This window comes from Dama dama, chromosome 5 (assembly GCF_033118175.1).
Source record: "Dama dama isolate Ldn47 chromosome 5, ASM3311817v1, whole genome shotgun sequence".
NCBI classification, from domain to species: domain Eukaryota; kingdom Metazoa; phylum Chordata; class Mammalia; order Artiodactyla; family Cervidae; genus Dama; species Dama dama.
The window spans coordinates 53320137-53343116 of record NC_083685.1 but is presented as its reverse complement, the minus strand read 5'-3'; the positions used below and the strand labels follow the sequence as shown (position 1 = coordinate 53343116).

At 38.8% G+C, this 22980-nt stretch overlaps 1 protein-coding gene across 1 annotated transcript in view; it reads left to right on the top strand.

The window, feature by feature from the left end:
- Positions 1–22980, top strand: part of MGAT4D (MGAT4 family member D) — a 47334-nt gene that overhangs the window by 9934 nt on the left and 14420 nt on the right. The window contains exons 2-5 of the mRNA XM_061140712.1: positions 6632–6790; positions 10454–10591; positions 16253–16386; positions 19645–19691. Of these exons, the coding sequence (XP_060996695.1) occupies positions 6632–6790; positions 10454–10591; positions 16253–16386; positions 19645–19691 (478 nt within the window). The remainder of the gene's footprint in view (positions 1–6631; positions 6791–10453; positions 10592–16252; positions 16387–19644; positions 19692–22980) is intronic.

Genomic DNA, 22980 nt, shown 5'->3' with positions numbered 1-22980 from the left:
ATTGTGGAAGTATAGATATGTTGCATCATCCATGACTCCAAACATTTTGCATTTTGCAAAGAGTATATTACCCTGGGAATCCCAATGACAGGACTATCCTGGTTAAACCCACATCCATTGTAAACAGTTTAAGCATCCTCAAATAGTATCCACTGTATGAATATTCAAGATTTATCTGGATAGTGGCAGTTCTTTTGATCAAAGCGTGATTCACTTTTAGAGTCACTCAAATTACTTCCTATGCTGGCCAGTCCATTTATACATTAGTTTGTTCATTCATTCATTCAGCATGTATTTATGGAAGTGCTATGTGGCAGTTACTGTTTCAGGCATAGAGAATTTAATATTTAAAAAATCCAAAGTTCTTGCTGTTCTCAAGCTTTCATTCTATAGAGTTCTACAGAAAGACATAAAAATAGTGAATAATAACAGTAATAGGAATAATAAACAGTAGTAGGAAGTCAATGATAAGTAATTTGAGGGGAAAAAAAGGATAAGGGGAGAAAGGGATGTGCTATTTCATGAAGGATGTTAGGGTAAGTTTCTCTGAGGAGGCAGCATTTTAGCAGAAAAGTGAATGAAGTTAGGGAGCTCTGGCCACTCAGCTCATCTACAGATGAGCTGAGAAAATTTGCAAGAGTCAAAGTGTAAGGTGGGGAGAGTGGTTTGCAGGAGGAACAGGATGGAGGCCAGTGTGTCTGGAGCTGCTCCCCAGAATCAGGTGGGTGGGACGGGGATGAGGCCAGAGAGGGAGCCAAGGCCTGACATGTAGGGCTCCATCCTGGTAAGGTTTTGGCTCTTTGTCTGAGTATGATGAGAAATCTCTGAAGGGTTTGGAGCAGGGGAATGGCATTACCCAGCCTTTGCCACAGGCTACATATGTGTGTATTCTTGTTTATAAAAGGCAGACAAGTGAAAAAATATTAAATGTTTCAGCCCAGATATATCACCATTACTTTTATACCTTTGTATTTTACCTTAATTAAAAAAAATTCATCTGGAATTTATTGTCTTCCAAGGGGTTAATTCTCTTTTATTCCACCTCAACTGACAGCCAATTTCTATGCTTTCCTTGCTAATTAAAATATAATTTTCCCCCATGTTCTTGTGTTTCTAATAATTTTCCTTATCTATTTTGATATTGGACTGTATAATATATAAAGAATTTGTTTTTATTGTAGATTATGATGAAAGCATAAGCCTTTTTCAGTGTAAAATGAGCCACTTTAACTTAATGCATTTTTCCCCTGTGTGATTGTTTTTTACATTTTTATACTGAAGCGAAGGGAAAAAAGTAAGCACAAGTCTAGAGCTATGTAAAGCTAAACATGTATGGTGGTTCTCTTTAAGCAGTGAAATTACAATGGGTTTTTTTCTTTTCTGTGCCTTTTCCTAAAATGCTGACCTATGTATTGCTTCCCTGAGAAGATGTTTCCATATATCAGCAAAGTGGCCAAGACTGGAGACTGCTCGGTGCCCTCATTTTCTCTGAGCCATGTGTTTGCTGCACATTTGGATGCCTCAGAAGCATCATGACTACCTTTGGCCCCGCTACTTTTCCTGTTTCCCAATACAGATTGAATACCAGGTTAGAAATCTAGAGTCATGTTGGAATCCTAAGAGGGATTCTGTTCTCCTCTCTGTCAAGTGAAAGTGAAAGTTGCTCAGTTGTGTCCTACTCTTTGCAACCCCATGGACTGTACAGTGCATGGAATTCTCCAGGCCAGCATACTGGAGTGGGTAGCCTTTCCCTTCTCCAGGGGATCTTCCCAACCCAGGGATCGAACCCAGGTCTTCCACATTGCGGGAGGATTCTTTACCAGCTGAGCCACAGGGGAAGCCCAAGAATACCGGAGTGGGTAGCCTTTCCCTTCTCCAGGGGATCTTCCCGACCCAGAAATTGAACCGGGGTCTCCTGTATTGCAGGCGGATTCTTTACCAACTGAGCTATCAGGGAAGCCCCTGTATCAGTTAAGTCTTTGCAATAAAAGTTCTCAGATATTTCTCATATCCATCTCCTACTTCCTAATCCTTTGTGCCCTTGTTTGTTCTTTGTCATCTCTCACTTGAAACTGATATCACTATAGGTTCCTAACCGATAGTTTCTCTGGCATTAGTTTTGCTTTCCTGAAACAGTCTTCAGTGGGGTTATCAGAATGATCTTTCTAAAACTGTTAGGTAGTGATTACCTAATAGTTTTCAGTGATGCTTCACAATTGAGATAGTTGTTCCCATGATAGTCTGTAGTGGTGTTCTAAGATATATAAAGTCACGCAAAGAAAAAAGAGTGATTCCATTATCTTTCTATTAAAACAAAAGGTGCTGTGGAATGGGTTACAAACTTTGCCCACATTTTAAAGAAATGTTACAGAAATTCCATGAATGTTGTGGGCATTTCAAGTTATGCCTCCAACTGTGTCCTTTTCTTCTAATTCATTGCCATTAGAGGTGTTTTATTTTATTTATAAAAAAATTTTTTTTTTTTTGGCTATGTTGCATGGCATATGGGATCTTAGTTCTCTGACTGGGGATCAAACCCATGCCCCTTGTATTAGAAGCTTGGAGTCTTAACCACTGGACCACCAGGGAAGTCCTCTAGAGGTTTTATAGAAGAAAGGTTTGAGAAACACTGGTTGATATGAAAAAGTTCAAGCTCCTTCTCATAGCTTATCAAGAAGACTGGTATAATGAGACCCTTTTTTACCTTCACTATGAATTTTCCCTGTGTTGTGCTGAAATAATGAAAAGCTTCTGGGTTTGTAGAGACGTATTTTTGAATGCCTCGTCGCCTTTTCACACTGCTTTCCAACAGAGTACCTTTCCCTGTTTCCCTCAACTGTCTAATAACTCGAGCTCCTTCAAGAGTCCATGAACTTTTAAGTTTAATTAGGTCCCATTTGTTTATTTTTGCTTTTATTTCCAATATTCTGGGAGGTGATTCATAGAGGATCTTGCTGTGATTTATGTTGGAGAGTGTTTTGCCTATGTTCTCCTCTAGGAGTTTTATAGTTTCTGGTCTTACATTTAGATCTTTAATCCATTTTGAGTTTATTTTTGTGTATGGTGTTAGAAAGTGTTCTAGTTTCATTCTTTTACAAGTGGTTGACCAGTTTTCCCAGCACCATTTCTTAAAAGAGGTTGTCTTTTTTCCATTGTATATTCTTGCCTCCTTTGTCGAAGATAAGGTGTCCATAGGTTCGTGGATTTATCTCTGGGCTTTCTATTTTATTCCACTGATCTATGTGTCTGTATTTGTGCCAGTGCTTTTGCACAACAAAGGAAACTGTAAGCAAGGTGAAAAGACAGCCTTCAGAATGGGAGAAAATAATAGCAAATGAAGAAACAGACGAAGGATTAATCTCAAAAATATACAAGCAACTCCTGCAGCTCAATTCCAGAAAAATAAATGACCCAGTCAAAAAACAGACCAAAGATCTAAGCAGACATTTCTCCAAAGAAGACATACAGATGGCTAACAAACACATGAAAAGATGCTCAACATCATTCATTATCAGAGAAATGCAAATCAAAACCACAATGAGGTACCATTACATGCCAGTCAGAATGGCTGCTATCCAAAAGTCTACAAGCAATAAATGCTGGAGAGGGTGTGGAGAAGAGGGTCCACACCCAGTTCTCTTACACTGTTGGTGGGAATGCAAACTAGTACAGCCACTATGGAGAACAGTGTGGAGATTCCTTAAAAAACTGGAAATAGAACTGCCATATGACCCAGCAATCCCACTCCTGGGCATACACACCAAGGAAACCAGATCTGAAAGAGACACGTGTACCCCAATGTTCATCGCAGCACTGTTTATAATAGCCAGGACATGGAAGCAACCTAGATGCCCATCCTCAGACAAATGGATAAGAAAGCTGTGGTACATATACACCATGGAATATTACTCAGCCATTAAAAAGAATTCATTTGAATCAGTTCTAATAAGATGGATGAAACTGGAGCCCATTATACAGAGTGAAGTAAGCCAGAAAGATAAACACCAATACAGTATATTAACACATATTTATGGAATTTAGAAAGATGGTAGTGATAACTCTATATGCAAGACAGAAAAAGAGACCCAGATGTATAGAACAGACTTTTGGACTCTGTGGGAGAAGGCGAGGGTGGGAAGATCTGAGAGAATAGCATCAAAACATGTATATTATCAAGTGTGAAACAGATCACCAGTCCAGGTTGGATGCGTGAGACAAGTGCTCAGGGCTGGTGCACTGGGATGACCCAGAGGGATGGGATGGAGAGGGAGGTGGGTGGGGCATTCAGGATGGGGAATATACGTAAATCCATGGCTGATTCATGTCAATGTATGGCAAAAACCACCACAATATTGTAAAGTAATTAGCCTCCAACTATTAAAAATAAATGAAAAAAAAAAAAAAAGAGTCCGTGAGCGATCTCATCCTTCAGAATCCTCCCCCAGCCTGCTCTCCCCTTCCACCCCCAACCGTCTCACTGCTGTCCTCTGTGCATACTATTGTCATTGCGTGCCAGGGGTTGAACTTGTTCTCTGCCCATGTTTCCTTAAGGGGATATCTTTCATTTCACCCTCCTAGAGAGGGCATTTGAAAGGGAACCCTTGGAACTTCGCCCAGCAGCTCATTACGTTTCTCAGAAGACTGAGGGTTCTTCTGAATGGTGAGATTGTTCAGACCTAGCATCAGTGGGCCAGATTAACAAGGTGGCAGAATTGCTTCCTTAAAAAGTCAACTTGGGCCGTCTCTGGCTTGTTCTCTTATAATAACTGTCTGAAAGAAGGAAAAGCCTTCCTCTTTACTCTTTCCTCCTAAGTAGTGAGCACAGGCGGCAAGTCATCCCCTTTGTGGATGTGGCCTCTCTCTTGTCCTCCTCCTCGTTCAGTAATGAGTGAGAGTAGGGGCACCTTGGGTAGGGAAATAGGACATCCCAGTGTGCAGCATCCCATTGTCAGAGCTGCAAATAAAGCTCCTAGTCCCTGTTTGGAATTGATGTTATCAATGTGTGTGCTTAATTAGTTAAAACCTAAGGAGAAGAGAATCTACAATATCAGAGATAGCACATTGATTTCAGTCACTAATGTAGTTCTACCAGTCAGCCTATAAACTTCCTGAAAGCCGGAACTGACCATCTCTATTTTGTATTTCCATGGACAGAGTACTTGACAAATAAAAGGTGTTTAATTTCTTAATTTTTTTCTGATTATAGACCCAATGAAAATGATTTTAGGAACAGAAGAATTTTGTGAAAATAGGAAATAAAAAATGATTCAACAAACCAAAGATTATATATTAACAAAATATAAACTTGTACACTTTTTTTTTACCATATTAATGTACTTTCTTTGCTAAATGGAAATTATAAGATTTTATTCTTAAAAAACAATTTTATAAAACTTTAAATATTCTTCTACAGGGTGATTTTTATTGCTACAGAATATTTAATTGATAAATGAAGAAAGAGTTGTCAATTGATCAATAATAATATTTGTCAGACATTTGTCAAGCATTTTGTGTATGTGTGCTTTGCCACATGGTTTACATGTATAATAGCGTTACAACTTCATAACAGCTCTGCAGCAGGAATTTTTATATATTCATTTGCACCTGAAGGAGCAGAGGCTAACAGAAATTAAGTAGCTTGCCCAGCGTCACACAAATATTCAGCCAAGAGCCAGCAAAACTCTTAAAAGGTATTCTATAATTTATTTAGGATGCTTCCATCCCTGAACATTATGGTTGTTTCCAGTTTTCTCACAGTGATAATTAATGCTGCCTATGTTGAACACCCTTAGAACCAAATCTGTGTACATATTTCTGGTCATTTTCTTCAGAAAAATTCCTAGAAGTGAATTTTTTGCCTTCACTTGCATTTCCCTCTAAGTTCAAATCTAATACATGCACAAAATGGAAAATTTGGAAAATACAGAAAAGCACAAAATAATAAAGCAAAAAACTATTGATAATCTCACCTTCTAGATATTACCATTTTTAACACTTCATTCTTTTTTTTATGTATACGTGTACATACATATTATATATATATAGCACTATATGGGCTTCCCTGGTAACTCAGCTGGTAAAGAATCCGCCTGCATTGCAGGAGACCTGGATTCAATCCCTGGGTTGGGAAGATCCCCTGGAGGAGGGCATGGCAACCCACTCCAGTGTTCTTGCCTGGAGAACCCCATGGACAGAGGAGCCTGGCGGGCTACGGCCCATGGGGTCACAAGAGTGGGACACGACTGAGCAACTAAGTGCAGCGTAGCACTGTGTATGCCGTTACTATTCAGTAGTTAGGTCGCGTTTGGCTCCTTTGTGATCCCATGAAGCCCACTGGGCTCCTCTGTCCATGAGTTCTCCAGACAAGAACACTGAGGTGGGTTGCCATTTCTTTCTCCATGCACTATATACACACACACACATACATATAAGTGTAGTGTTATATATAACTGTATTGAAGCATATACTTTACGTTTTGTTATAGAAAATTGTATGATATCACCTGCATCTCTTATGTCTCCTGCGTTGGCAGGTGGGTTCTTTACCACTGGCGCCTCCTCAGAAGCCCATATATTATAGAAAATTATATGATATTGCTACATGTATAAATATCTACATGTTTTCTTTGTAGGTAATCAATTAACTAATTGTAGAAACCATATTTCGGAGTTTAAGGAAAGTATACTACGCTTAAAAAACAAAACAGAAAGAAATCGCCAAGAGTTGCTTAATGCCTTCAAGGAAATGAAGCTTGACATTTCAGAGAAAGAACATGATGCACAAAATGCAGGTTTGCATTGTTTTTGTTTTGTGTATGGTGGTTTGTTGTGTAATCTTTTGTGTTTGGAAATTTAGATTTTATGCTTTCTGATTTTAGGGCATTTCTTTCCAGTAGATGTAACTAAATCAGTACTCATTCTTTTTACTATGAAACATGCAAAAGTGTGGTAAGAGGCATCACTGATAAATTTCCTCTCACTTGTACCTTGAAAATGGTCCTCTTCTGTTTTCTGTCTCTGAATGGCACCACCATCCGTGATCCATCTGACAGAAGCAGCCAGAAACCTGCACATCCTCCCTGAATCCTTCCTCTTCCTCTAGCATACTTCTCCCATGACTGTCAGTAAACAGTCCTATTCATTGATAATCCTGTATATCTCACAAATCTATCCACATTTTTCTGTCACCATCTCTACTACCCTAATCAGGCTACTTTCATGCTTCATCTGAATGACTGCTAACATACTTCTTTTTTTCCCCTTTCTCTCTCCAGTCTTGTCCCCACCTGTTTATGCTCATGTTAGCCAAAGTGAAGGCTACACTGTCCTGCAAATGAACTTTCAGTGGCTCCCCATTTCTTCTGGATGAAAAGTTCTGCCTCCTGCTTCCCCTTCTGTAATCCTGTACCTCCCCTGAATTCAGCCCCTGGCAGCCACTGATCAATTCTCCATAGTTTTCCATTTTCCAGAATGCCATACAAATGGAATCACACAGTGTATAACCTTTATGGACTCTTTCACTTAGCATAGATTCATCCAAGTTGTTATGTGACCAATTGTTTGTTGCCTTTTTGTTGCTTAATAGCATTCCACTGTATGGATGTGCAGTGGAGAGATTGTTTCACCAATTAAGACACATTTGGATTGTTTTTCAGGTTTCTTTGTTTCTTTTTTGGTGATTACAAATACCTGTTGCCCTTAGCATCCGTGTACAGATTTTTTTGTGTGAAGGGAATTTTCCTTTCTTTAGGATAAATATCTAGGATTGATGGGCATATGATAGGTGGATGTTTAACATTATAAGAAACTGCCAAGATGTTTTTCAGAGTGGGTTGTGCCATTTTGGAGCAATGTATGAGAGTCACAGTCACTCCAGTTAATTATAGCCTTTCTGGTGTCATGGCCTCTCATAGTTTTGTGTATTTTTCTGGTGACTAATGACGTTGAACTTTTTTTATGTGCTTCTTGGCCCTCCATATATCTTCTTTGATGAGATGCCTGTTCAGATATTTTACACATTTCTAATTGAGTGTTTTTTTCTTGTTGTTGAGTTTTGAATATTAAAAAGCATATTAAAAAGCAGAGACATTACTTTGCCAATAAAGGTCCATACAGTCAAAGCTATGGTTTTTCCAGTAGTTGTGTATGGATGTGAGAGTTGGACTATAAAGAAAGCATCAACAAAGTTGATGATTTGAACTGTGTGGTGTTGGAGAAGACTCTTGAGGGTCCCTTGGACAGCAAGAAGATCAAAACAGTCAATCCTAGACGAAATCAGCCCTGAATATTCATTGGAAGGACTGATGTTGAAGCTGAAACTCCAATATTTTGGCCACCTGATGCGAAGAGCTGACTCATTGGAAAAGACCCTGATGCTGGGAAAGATTGAAGGCGGGAGAAGGGGATGACAGAGGATGAGATAGTTGGATGGCATCACCCACTTGATGGACATGAGTTTGAGCAAGCTCCAGGAGTTGGTGATGGACAGGGAAGCCTGGCACGCTGCAGTCCATGGGGTCAGAAAGGATAGGACATGATTGAGCAACTGAACTGAACTGTTGAGTTTTGAGAGTTGTACATGTCCTAGATACATATCTCATGGATGTGTGATTTGGAAATATTTTCTCCCAGGCCGTGGTTTGTCTTATTCTCTTTGTGGTGTTCCTCAGAAAGCAAACATTTTTAATTTTGATGAAGTCAAGTTTTCCTTTTTATATATTATGCCTTTGATGTTGTATCTAAGAACTCTTTATCTAGCTCAGGGTCATAAAGATTTTCTTTTTAGGTTTTTTAAAAATTTATCATTTTAGGATTTACGTTTAGGTCTATGAAACTTTTGAGTTTATTTCTATAAATGGTATGAAGTATAGGTAAAAGTTCAGTCTTTATTTAGTCCATTTGCTCAGTTGTGTCCGATTCTTTGCGACCCCATGGACTGCAGCACGCCAGGCCTCCCTGTCCATCACCAACTCCTGGAGCTTACTCAAATTCATGTCCATCGAGTCGGTGACGCCATCCAACCATCTCATCCTCTGTCATCCCCTTCTCCTCCCGCCTTCCATCTTTCCCAGCATCAGGGTCTTTTCCAACGAGTTAGTTCTTTGCATCAGGTGGCCAAAGTATTGGAGTTTCAGCTTCAACATCAGTCCTTCCAATGAATATTCAGGACTGACCTCTTTTAGGATGGACTGGTTGGATCTCCTTGCAGTCCAAGGAACTCTCAAGAGTCTTCTCCAGCACCACATTCAAACACCACAGTTTATATTATTGGAGTATAATTACTTTACAAAGTTGTGTTTCAGTTGTATAATGAAATGTATCAGCTACATGTATACGTGTATCCCTTTCCCCCTGGACCTCTCTCCCTCCCCTCCTTCCACCCACTGAGGTCATCACGGAGCTCCCAGCTGAGCTTCCTGTGCTATACCACAGCTTCCCACTAGGTATCTGTTTTACACATGGGTGGAAGACCAAATAGACAGCTCTCCAGAGGAGATGTACCGCTGTCCAAGAAGCACATGAGAAGATGCTCAGCATCACTCATTATTAGAGAAATGCAAGGTTCAGTCTTTTTCATGTGAATGCCTAAGTGTTTTAGAACCATAGGTCGAAAAGGTTTTTCTTTCTGCAGTTACCTTTGCATTGTCTTCAAAAATCAGTTGACCATATTTGTGTGGCTCTATGTCTGTATCTCTGTTGTTCCGTAGGCCTGTGTGTCTGTTTGTTCTATAGTACTCCACGGCATTGATTACTGTATTATGTATTATGAATTAAATTGGGTAGTGTACGTCCTTCAACTTTGTCCTTCTTTTTCAGAATTATTGGGGAAAATTTGAATGAGTGGAGTCATTAAATGTTGAGAGGCTAGAAAACAAAGTTATAAAAATACAAGCTTTAATGATGTGATGTTAAAGTGGTAGAGCAGGCCAGCCAGAGCATGTTTCGGTTCTACTTCCTTCATTTGGAACCATCTGTTCTGTTAGCCTCTGGTTGTGTCACTCATAGTGTTAGATTTCCATTACATACCTTGAAAATAAATGGGCTTCCCTGGTGGCTCAGATGGTAAAGAATCCGCCTGTAATGCAGGAGACCTGGGTTTGATCTCTGGGTTTGGAAGATCCCCTGCAGAAGGCGATGGTTACCCATGCCAGTATTCTTGCCTGGAGAATTCCATGGATAGAGGAGCCTGGTGAGCTACAGTCCATGGAGTCACAAAGAGTCAGACATGACTGAGCGACTAACACTTTCACTTCAAAATAAACATGAATCAATAATCTTTGAGCTATATTTTATAGCTTTACAATGTTGTTAATTCACAGTTAATAGTATGTATCCTATATATTGAATACTAAATCGTGAATTAACTTATTAACTACTATGTTAAAAAATTGTACTGGAAAGAGAAGAATCCCTATAGTTGTGAACTCAAAAACCTTATCTTTTCTCTTTTTCAGTTGAGAAGAAAGTGAATACCTCAGATACGAATGAAACAGTGTCTGATGCATTTGAAGTCTTAAAGTTCTTTTTCCCTCATCTAAGGAAAGTAGACAGAATTTATCCTGATGTAATCATGGGCAGAGAGAAAACAGGCGGTAAGAAAACTTAGCATTGGAAGATCAAATACAGACATTTTGATCATTGGAAACATCCTTTTAAATTTTAAAATGTAATCAACTCATATGATATTCAGACAGACCTCCAGCCTATCTGGCATTCATTTGTATTACTGGAAATCAATGTATTGTCTTGCAGAAAAAAATCATTCAATAAATATTTGGAGACTTGAATTTAAATCCAAGTTTAATGAAGATGCTTTGGAAATAAGTCAATATAAGCCAGATATCATTAAGCATCTTTTACGTGCTTGGCAACTCTTTTCTCCTTTGGTTTTGATAAATCTATTTCTTATCTGGTTGTCTTCCTATTGCCTCATCTTTCTGAGGAGCAAAGTCAACAAAAGCCTTACAGAAGAGGTAATGCTTGAGTTAAGCCTTGAAGAATGAATTCAATTTCACCAGGTATAGGAGAAGAGAAAAAGTATTTGCATTGGAAGCAGGGATATTAGGTTAAGTCTCAGAACACCTGCCATTCCCACCAACCACGTTCATTCCAATGAGTGAGTCATTCCAGGTCAGAGGTCAGCAAACCGGAGCCTGCAGGCCAGATTTGCCTGTCTTTAAGAAGACTTATTGGACCATAGTCATGCTTGTTGTTCACTTGTTGTCTCTGACTGCTTTTGTGCTGCAGCAGCAGAGATAAGTAGCTTCAGCAGAGATGATACAGCCCAAGAGCTGAAAATTGTACTGTCTGGCCCTTCAGTAGAAAAAGTGAGCTGACCTCTGCTCTTGGCAGTTCCTTGGGAATAAACAGTGTTGGTCTATGTCACATGCCTCTAACAAACCTGTTGTGTTGGGATGGAGAAGCCAGGTGACATTGTTTTCCATCTACTGAATTCTGTGTCCCATATACCAAGTTTGATGTTTTCTTTCATTATCTCATTTCATTCTCACAATACAATGCAGTAGGGGCTGTGATTATCTTTATTTCTTACCTGAGGCCTAGAGAGATGATGGAACTCTCTGAGATCACACTTGTAGAGGTCTTCACCTGCATCATATTCCTTCCTAGAAGTATTTTAATTGTGGCCTATAAATATGTACATACACATGCATGAATGTATGAGAGAGTGCACACCAGACAAGACTACATTATACAGAAAGAGGAGGAGTTGAAAGACACAGAAAAGATGAAATCAGTCCCCAGTAACTCTAAGATACTGGATACCAAAGAGAAGCCCAGCCTTGGATACGTGTCAGAAAAGATAAACCAAAGTCCATGATATAGAGTGAAAGGAAGGGGAGAGAGAGGTTGGTAACTGGGAAGAGCAATGGAATTCCTTGTGTGGGAGCTCGGGGTGTTGAAATAAACCAGTTATCAGTGCTGTATTAAATCCTGAATAATTGTCTAATCCCCCAACTATTTCCTTCTTTCCAACCAGTGCTGAATATATTGATCAGGTTTGATCATATTGATATATAATCAGTGCTGAATATATTGACCTAGGATTTCCTAGGTTCTTGAGAGGAGAGGTTTGCATATAAACCTTCATCACCAGAAGTAATTTAAAGGGAGACTTTAATTACCTTAAAGATGACATAAAACATTTGCAAGAGTACTGAAGTCTGTAGCATGGCCTCCTGGGGAAACTGTCATCAGGCTTGTATCTTCTCTATTCTGATATATCTCAGATAATTTCTACTCTCTGTAGCCCCTCTATAACTACTTTTCATTCAGCCTTCTTTTCTTGCCCAGTCTATTGAAATAGACTTGTCATTTTTCTCTTGGCTTTAGTATTGCCAAAGTCAGTTCATTCCTAATACTTTCCTCAGAGGTACATACTTAAGTGCATAACTCATCATGTACAACTGTTCCTTAAAATCCTTCAGTAGATGCTCAGTGCATATAGAGTGACATTAACTCCTTGATATGGTATATGCACAGTAGTTTATATCTTTCAAATCTCATTTTCTGCCACTTCCTTTTTTTTTGCAGCAACCCCAGACATTCCCTACAAGTGATCAGTTGATAATTGCCTATAAGGAACATATCACCTCCTGTCAACCCACAACTAACTTGTCATATCTCTTATCCAATATGACTTTTCAGCTTAACTGACAGCTTCTTTGTGAACTTCTTTGTGAAGGCTTCCACGTTTCCTCCTTTAACAAGCTTCTGCCCAGCACCAAACACTTACTAGGCTCTAGTGAGATAGTGGTGAACAGACGCGGAACTTACCCTCTTAGAGACAAATGAGGAAACAATTACAATAGAAATTAATCAGTGCTCTGACAAGGATATACAAGGGTAGAGCCAAATCTACTTGGGGATTTAGGGAAGGCTAATCTGTACTTGGGGAATTAGGGAAGGCTTTCTGGAGGAGGTGACATCTAAAGTGAGACATAAAGGGTAAAAAGAATTGCAATGGGATGAGTAAGGAAAAGGGCTTCCCAGGTGGTGCTAGTGATAAAGAATCTGCCCACCAATGCAGGAGATGCAGGTTCTCCTGCATGGGTTCGATCCATGGGGTGGGAAGAACCCCTGGAGGAGGGCATGGCAACCCACTCTAATATTCTTGCTTGGAGAATCCCATGGACAGAGGAGCCTGGTGGGCTACAGTCCATAGGGTCGCAAAGAGTTGGACATAACTGAAGCAATTTAGCACACATGCATGCATACAAGTAGAGAAAAGGCAGATGGTGGATAGCAGAACAGGATAAGAAAGAATGTGAGAGGTCTAACAGCAAGAGGACTTGGAAAAAAGATGTGGTTTGTGTGCACAATTGGAGCTGGTGACTATCGGCAGTAAAACATGAAATGGAGGCCACATAATAGAGGAGTTTGGCTGTGTTTATCCACCCCAGATTTTTGGACATTATTATGTGGCAGTCATTATGTTAATGCTGGATTCATAATAACGGTGAACAAGACAAGCAGAGTCTACCCTCACTCAGCTTGCAGTCTAGGTAGGAAGACACATGGGTAGCAACAAAAAGCACAAGTTGTATGAGAGACAAGGTCAGAATCCACTTAGAAAGAGTGAGTAGAACTAGCACAGGTGCCTGAAAAAGAGTGTTCTGGGCACCAAGGAATTGCGCGTGCAGATTCCTGGAGAGGAAAGAGGACTGAATGATCAGTCTGGGAAGCTGAACGACACCAAGGAAGACTGGTTTCGAGAGAGGGTAGTTGAAACAGAAGAGGTAGGTTGGGACTGGGTCACTAAGGGTCTTGCAGGCTTTTGTAAATGTATTCCTTATCCTAAGACATGGGAAGCCATTCAAGAAATTGCTTCCGAGAGTAGATCCCAAAATTTGAAACTTGACTCCTGCTTCACACCATTCGTAAAAATCAGTTCCAGGTGGATTGTAGATCTAAATATAACAGACAGATAATAAATCAGCTAGAAGATTATCTGGAAAACATCTTTATGGACTTGAAGATAAGCAAACATTTCTCAGCAGGAATCAAAAAGCACTGGCCATAAAGGAAATGATTGATAAATTGCACAATGCTAAAGTTAAGAGCGTCTTTTCTTAATTTTAGGAAATCCGTGATGAAAGATGGTATGTGTAATACACATAACTGGCAAAGTGTTCATATTCAGAATCTATAAAGAGCATCAGTCAATCAGTAAGGAAAACACAGACAAGTTAATAAAGAAATGGACAAATCTTGAACAGGGATTTCACAGAAGAATATCCAAAGGTCAATAAACATATGAAAATATGTTCAAACACAATAGTAATCAGGGAAATCCTGATTCTTACTGCTGTCACTGAAGTTCAATAATTTTTCTTAAGTAAACACCTCTCAGTGTTTTGTATACCAGGGCTCTGATGGTTTTGACAACTTTGTTTTCACAGTTTCATTATTGCTTTTTAGAGGATTTTTCTGAGTTCCTCACTGAACCATTCTCGAAGTACTTATCTCCATTATAAAAGTGTGGAAATTAAGGCAGGACAGGATAGAAAAACATCTACTTTTGCTTTATTGACTATTCCAAAGCCTTTGACTGTGTGGATCACAATAAACTGTGGAAAATTCGTCAAGAGATGGGAATACCAAACCACCTGACCTGCCTCCTGAGAAATCTGTATGCAGGTCAAGAAGCAACAGTTAGAACTGGACATGGAAAAACAGACTGGTTCCAAATCAGGAAAGGAGTACATCAGGGCTGTATATTGTCACCCTGCTTATTTAATTTATATTCAGAGTACATCATGCGAAATCCTGGGCTGGATGAAGCACAAACTGGAATCAAGATCGCCAGGAGAAATATCAATAACCTTAGATATGCAGATGACACCACCCTTATGGCAGAAAGTAAAGAAGAACTAAAGAGCCTCTTGATGAAAGTGAAAGAGGAGAGTGAAAAAGTTGGCTTAAAACTCAACATTCAGAAAACTAAGGTCATAGCATCAGGTCCCATCACTTCATGGCAAATAGATGGGGAAACAGTGGAAACAGTGGTTGACTTTATTTTTTTGGACTCCAAAATCACTGCAGATGGTGATTGCAGCCATGAAATTAGAAGACACTTTCTCCTTGGAAGAAAAGCTATGCTCAACCTAGACAGCATATTAAAAGCAGAGATATTACCTTGCCAACAAAGGTTCATCTAGTCAAAGCTATTATTTTTCCAGTGATCATGTGTGGATGTGAGAGTTGGACTATAAAGAAAGCTGAGCACCGAAGAATTAATGCTTTTGAACTGTGGTGTTGGGAGAAGACTCTTGAGAGTCCCTTGGACTGCAAGGAAATTCAACCAGTCCATCCTAAAGGAAATCAGTCCTGAATGTTCATTGGAAGGACTGATGTTGAAGCTGAAACTCCAATACTTTGGCCACCTGATGCAAAGAACCAACTCATTGGAAAAGACCCTGATGCTGGGAAAGATTGAAGGCGGGAGAAGGGGATGACAGAGGATGAGATGGTTGGATGGCACCACCAACACGATGGACATGAGTTTGAGTAGGCTTCGGGAGTTGGTGATGGACAGGGAAGCCTGGCGTGCTGCAGTCCATGGGGTATCAAAGAGTCAGACACGACTGAGTGACTGAACTGACTGACTGTATATCTTAACCCAACTCAAATAGCTGAGCACTGGTACAGTGAAGATTGAGTTTGGGTAGACTTTGCTGATAGAATATTAACATGTATTGGAATAACATGGGATCTGTTCTCCTAATGCTTCAGTCATTAATATGCAATAAAAGTCACTTAAAGGCATGGATCCATGCCTGATAGATTCCATCAGTCATTTAGAAATTACTTCATACAATTTTTTCACAGGTGAAAATATTTCAAAGTATTTTTCCTATTTCAGGTTCCAGCATCTCCTTAGGAAGAAGAATAGAAAATCAGCCAGTGTATGATGTTTTGTACCCAGTTAGATGAAAGCTGTAATAAATGGAGAATGGCTAGTTTTATTTTTCAGTCCATTGAAACTCTTCACATGAGAGCATCATAGAGTCTATTTAATGCGTTTGCTAACAATCCTCTGCAAATTGGAATTTTCTCAAAAAGAAAATATGTGATAAGACTTAACAGCAGTTTGGATTATTTTTGCAATAGAGTTTCAAATACTTTTTTGACGACCACACAACTAACCGAAACATAGTAATGAGCATACATATTAATGCTAAATTATGTTTTTCTCTGTGCTTTGAAATGATACCATATTCCTGTGCCTGCAGTTACCTTTGCCCTGGGTATTTCCACTGTCAACAGAGGAAATTATAGTTACCTGAAGCAAACACTGACCTCTCTCCTCTCCAGGATGACTCTTCCAGAAGAGAAGGACTCTGTGGTGATTGTCTCTATCGCAGATGTATGTATGAAAAATGAATAGGTCCCCTCACTCCTGACCCGTAGTCTCTAAACAGTGTGGTAATCACAGTGGTAATTTCCTCTGTGGTAATCACTGCATCATGTTGAATTTTATCTTAAATTTTAAAAAGCATCTGCTAGATGCCTCTTTTGAATAACAATGTATTTAATACTTGTTTGATACCACCATCAGTTTAAGGGAAATGAAACAGTTCTATGTGGATAAATATGATTATATTGTTAAATATGTTACCAGGAGCCCTGTATACTATAAGGTACAGAAATTATATTTAAAAACAGGACATTTAAATGAGTGCTATAGTAATAAAACCTGTCCAGCCCAAGAAAAGGTTGGTATATGAATCAAGAGATAATTTGTATTAAGTCACAGTAACTATGATTAATTGAGGGACTCCTTTCTATGTCTGAAGGATTGTAGACAATTTTTATATACATTATTTATAACCTGCATTGCATTCCCTGTAAAGTAGGTATCCAGATGAAAAACCTGGATCTTAAAGTAAATAGTTTTCCCAGCACTTAATAGAGCAGGTTCAAATCTGCATCTCTCTAGTGGCCCACAGTTTTCTGTCTTGCCTCTAATGCAATGTAAAATTGTAAAGTGTGGTATAAATATTAACACCATAAAAGGTGTTTCAGAGGGGAATTTGGCAGAAGATATCAGATTTTAAATGTGTCTATCCTTTGAATCAGAAATCTCAAGTCTTGGGAGTTATCCTAAAGAGATAATCAAGCAAGAATTTCAAAATAATAAAAATGTGACAGTAGACAGTGACAGTATGTTTGTCGTACATAATATAGTACAAAATGTGCCAATATGATTGAGAACAGAGCCTGGATCTAGATTGTCAAGGTTCAGATGCCAGCTGCTCCACTTCCTGCCTTGTGAACGTGAACAAGTTACTTAACTTCTCCATGCTTCACTCTCCTTGTTTGTGAAATAGTGATGATATTGCCTACAGTATATGGATGTTTTGGCCATTAAATTAGCTAGTATTGGGGGAGTATTTACAGTGATGTATGTCACATAGCAAGTGTTCAGTAAGTGACAATTTCAAAGATTTTCAGTGCACTGTTTTATAATACAGCATATTAGATACAATCAAAATAGGTATCAGTGAGAGGGTAAGTACTTTTGTCTATGTTGCAATAATTTGTAACCATTGAAAGAATGAATATCCATATTCAGTGATATAGAAGATGTCCGTATCATACTGTTGACTGAGTTGTAAAGTATCATGTTTGACATTATATTATCTGTAGAAACTGTGATAGAAGAAAGGAAGCAAGGAAAAATAGATGATAGAATACATAAAAAAAAGACAATGAACAAACCTCAGAATGATGATCTTCAAAATATTAATAATGGTTATCTCTGAATATTGGGAGTTTTTTTCTTTCCATTTATTTTTATTAGTTGGAGGCTAATTACTTTACAATATTGTAGTGGTTTTTGCCATACATTGACATGAATCAGCCATGGATTTACATGTATTCCCCATCCCGATCCCCCCTCCCGCCTCCCTCTCCACCCGATCCCTCTGGGTCTTCCCAGTGCACCAGCCCTGAGCACTTGTCTCATGCATCCAACCTGGGCTGGTGATCTGTTTCACCCTTGATAGTATACTTGTTTCAATGCTGTTCTCTCTGAAAAAAATCCCATCCTCACCTTCTCCCACAGAGTCTAAAAGTCTGTTCTGTTCATCTGTGTCTCTTTTTCTGTTTTGCATATTGGGTTATCGTTACCATCTTTCTAAATTCCATATATATGTGTTAGTATGCTGTAATGTTCTTTATCTTTCTGGCTTACTTCACTCTGTATAATGGGCTTCAGTTTCATCCATCTCATTAGAACTGATTCAAATGAATTCTTTTTAATGGCTGAGTAATATTCCATGGTGTATATGTACCACAGCTTCCTTATCCATTCGTCTGCTGATGTACATGGATATTGGGAGTTAAAGGGATCTCTGCTGTCCTTTAAATTTTTTTCTCTGTTGTTTGAATTTTCTATGAAAAACATGTCTTAGAATGCAGAAAAACTCAAAACAAGCAGAAGAAGAATTAATAGGAACATAGAAATAAAAGATTAAATAATCATTCTGTCCAAGTTTAATTTTTTAATATTAGAAGCATTTACATAATCTCCAAAATGTTTGATCACATTACCGTGTGTTACATATTACAATCTTTATTTCTTTACTGTTGGCACATCTGCCTAAAATGTTTAGACCAATAATAAAATATTGGGGGACAAATTTTAAAATGGAATATAAAATGCTTAAGAGGTATAACTTTAGTAGTATGTTTAACATGTGTTTCAGTGGTTAAGAAATAGCTGGTGAGAGAGGGATGTGGGAGGGGGGATCGGGACAGGGAATACATGTAAATCCATGGCTGATTCATGTCAATGTATGACAAAAACCACTACAATATTGTAAAGTAATTAGCCTCCAACTAATAAAAATAAATGGGAAAAAAAGTAGCTGGTGATTCCATTTTTGGCTATCTTAAGAAACTGAAGTACTATAATAGAGTGGCCTGTATCATGGCTGAGCATTTTAAACAAGCAGTCTAACTATATACATTCAAAGTTGCCTTTCAGACTACTCGGATTTGACAGTAGTAGAACTATAAATATTCAAATATTCTCAAAATTTTGTGTTGGGAATGCTGTGGGCCCTGAGGCTACATGTTATAAATGCCATAGGTTATGTAAAAAAAAATTACCTGAAAGTATAAGCCATCGAAAACTACTTACAAATGAATGTGTCACCTAACATAGCAGAGTAGATACACACAGTTTGCTGATGGAAGGAAATTTGGGAATCAAGCCAACAAATACTGTCTCGAAAAATGTGGTGTACTTTTGAAGAAAGCTCCTTGTAGTACAATACTCATAAAATGAAGACACTTTCAAAAAAGGGCAGTTCTTTGAAATAAGCCATCCCATTTTTAGGACAAAACTGTTTTAGATACATAAGTTTTTGTGTACTAATTTCTAATTGTAAATAATGTGTAGTGATATTTCGTATTATGACAAAGGGAGAATAAAGTGTTTTCAGTATTCCAGTCAGATCTTTTAGATGCATGAATATTTTAAATTCTTTCATAGAAAGTAGAAACAGTAGAAATATTAAGACATAGTAACATTCCACACATAAACTAGATTTACATGTATTAGTAGAACTATGAGGTATGCTTCTTCATTTTAGTAAAATATTTCTCTCATTTTTAGAGTAACGAAAATTATGTAAAATCCGTGGTTGACATGATTACAAAAAAGTAAGTACTGTGTGATAAATTTAAAAATAACTGTTCGTTCATTTTTCTGTCCAATTACATGTTTTTATTAGTGTCTTATTCTATTTAATGAGTGTAACTGTGCAGAAAAAATATCATGTAGCTCTATCAATGCTGTGATGAAATGTAGCTTATAATTTCCCCCCAATTCTGTACATCATCTACCTATTAAAGTCCATATTTGTCATGATATTATTTTTATAGTATCTATTCTTCATGAAACCCATGGCCTCCGAGAGAAGCCTGCTGGATTATTTTTAAAGCATTCTTGTGTTCCTTACTGTATGAGGTTACTTTCCCAGCTTCTGCTTAGAATCTCCTGCTGCATGCAGCCCAGGAGATGCAAGCACGTTCTGATGAACTGATAGGAAATTTTTTATCAAGCAAGATGCTGTGGAATGGACCCAGCCTTCCAAATCCTTATGCTTAAGCGGGCCATACAACTGGTGAGAAGAAAAAAAAACAAGCCCCAGCAGGAAAGCTGGTGGGATGGGAAGGGCAATGTGACAACACACTGAGTAGGAAGCATTTAACTCCAGGCTCAGCCAAGAAGGACTTTCACGAGAGCTTAATAACTGGACCGCGTGCAAGTGTGATTAGACGTGTTTCGGGCAGACAGAAGGAGGAGAGAATGCCTGGCAAACAGAATTGCTTGGGAAGGCAGAAGGGCCAAAGAGGGAGTATGTGGGGGAGGGACTCTAAGGACTGATGTTTCCTGAATGTAGTAGATGTTTGGAATTAAGGAGGAAAGACTGATGGGAGATAAGGCAGGTCATGATGAGGTCATGAAAAGCCTTATGATCAGTGCTAGGGCTGTGTGCTATTTGTGCCACAAGCTAGGGTTGCCTTCAAGCTGAATTTGGCTAACAGACATGCTTGTTTCAGCCAGCAATGCTTTGCTTTTTTTGTTTTCCCCTCACCAAATAGCTCTAGCAGATGAAGCCAACTTATTCTAGTTAAAAGAATTCCAGTCAGTGACTGTGGAATGAATAGAATTGGCAGCTTGCCATTTTGAAACATAATCGATTCAGGCATATCATGAAGTGACTGACAGGTGGAGGGGAAGCTTTCAGGGAAGGTGTATCAGTCAGCAGCCAAATGGGCAACTCTTGGTGGTTCAGAGAGAGGAAATAGAGACAATTTAATACAAAAAAATTGGCCAAGGGACTCCCCTGGTGGTCCAGTGGCTAAGACTCCTTGATCCCAATGCAGGGGTCCAGGTTCAATCCCTGTTCAGGGAACTGTTAATAGATCCTACATGCCCTGACATGACTAAGACCCAGTGCAGCCGAATAAATAAATATAAAAAATAAAATTATAAAATTAGCCAGAAAAGTTCACAAGAGCTGAGAGAAGAAAAAGAAGGAGAAAGGAGACAGGAGAATCGTAAAGGAAGAGGGGGTTGTGCCCCGAGGTCTGAGGCTGCGTGCACGGCCGCTGCGCTGTGCTTGATGCTGGGACACAGCCCTGTTGCTCCTGCCGGTGCTGCCAGGTCGCCGCGCTCCAGGCCGCTGCTGGAGACTTCTCCAGAAACCAGCCATGTGGACAATACCCTCCTACTGCCTTCCAGTCTCTTCCTTCCTGCCTCCCATGGGACTACCTGGAAGGAGCAGATAAGGGGTCTTGGAATGGTGGCTTGCAGACCCCCCACCCTACAATATCTGGCACTGTGGAAGTGGGGAAATGGGGGCTGAGAACAGATGGATAATTATTAATAGCGGGAAGGGATCAAGTTCCCTTTCCTGACCCTCTAATCGGGGGCCATGTCACTGCAAGTTAGAGAGTCAGACATTTGTGCCTTCTGTTATGATGCAGAGGAAATGCACCAAGAAATAACTGTAGGGTGTACCTGGTCACCAACCTCAAAACAAAACAAAACAAAACGACCTTGAATCTGTCAATGAAAATTTAATTAACAAGTTAAGGAAAAAGAGAATTTTAGTAGAGCCAAATTAGGATTAAAACCTTGGAGACAGACTGTCAGAAGCTCTGAGGACTGTTCCTTCCCCCTGGTAGAAGTCAGTTACATTTTTGAGACAGAGGATCATACATCAAAATGACAGAGTGCTGGTCTACCTAAAGTTCCCCAAAGATACATAGTCCAGGTAAGCACATACAAAGTGAGCAGTAAGTCACTACAAACCCTTACAGAGTTGAGAAAGGATACTAATCTTCTAAGAAATTTATGCCAGAAGAAAGGGGGAAGAAAAAGGATCTTTATGCATTAGCTGGGGGGTCTTTGAGGGGGTCTGGTTAATGTGTGTGGAATGCAGAGGCACATGGTACACTGGGAGAGAGGGTTGGGACAAAGAATTTTATGCTTAAATTTTTTTGTCCGGCCTTAAAATATACATTTTATCTCATCAAATTTAATCACACCTTTAGAGCTAAGCTCCAGTTCAGAGTATATACAGTGAGAGGAGAAAGTAATCTGGAGCAAACCCCTAGGATGTGGGACCTTCTTTAGGACAGCTGACCCACTTCCTTCAAAATGGCAGTTGCATGGGGGAAAAGAAAGAAAGAAAAACTATAGTGACTGGTCTAGATAATAAACTTAAAAAAGAAATAACAGATAACCAATTACAATGAGAGGATCTTAAGTGGATACTCACTTGAACATCTTATCTCCACCCCCCACCTTTAGACCCTGTCCTTAAACTACTAGGGATTTGTGAATATCCACTGAGTATTATGTGATGTTAAATAATTACTCTTAGTTTTGTGAGATGTGATCCTATCATGTCGTTACATAAATATAAATTTCCTTTTACAATTTCACACTGAAGAATTTAAGGGTAAAATATGATATCTATGATTAGATATCTACAATATCTAAGAATCTAAAATTCTTAAGCAAAGAATGTGGACTGCATAGATGAACAAGTTAAAAAATTAATGGTTGTTAAATCAGGTGATTTGGGATTTGCATATTTTGTGTGATTTTCATAGTAAAATTTTCAAAAACAAGTCTCTTCTTCTTTTTTTTTTTTTTTTTTAACAACTGAGGTTTTTCTTTATTGTGGAGTTTTGAGGGTATAAATAATACGGCTCTCAAAAATAAGAAGTTTTTTATATTGCTCCCTGGTGTTACTTTTTTCTTAAACTCAGGTGATATTTTTTTTGTTTGGTTGGTTTTTATTTTTATTTTTTTCATTTATTTTTATTAGTTGGGGGCTAATTACTTTACAATATTGTAGTGGTTTTTGTCATACATTGACATGAATCAGCCATGGATTTACATGTATTCCCCATCCCGATCCCCCCTTCCACC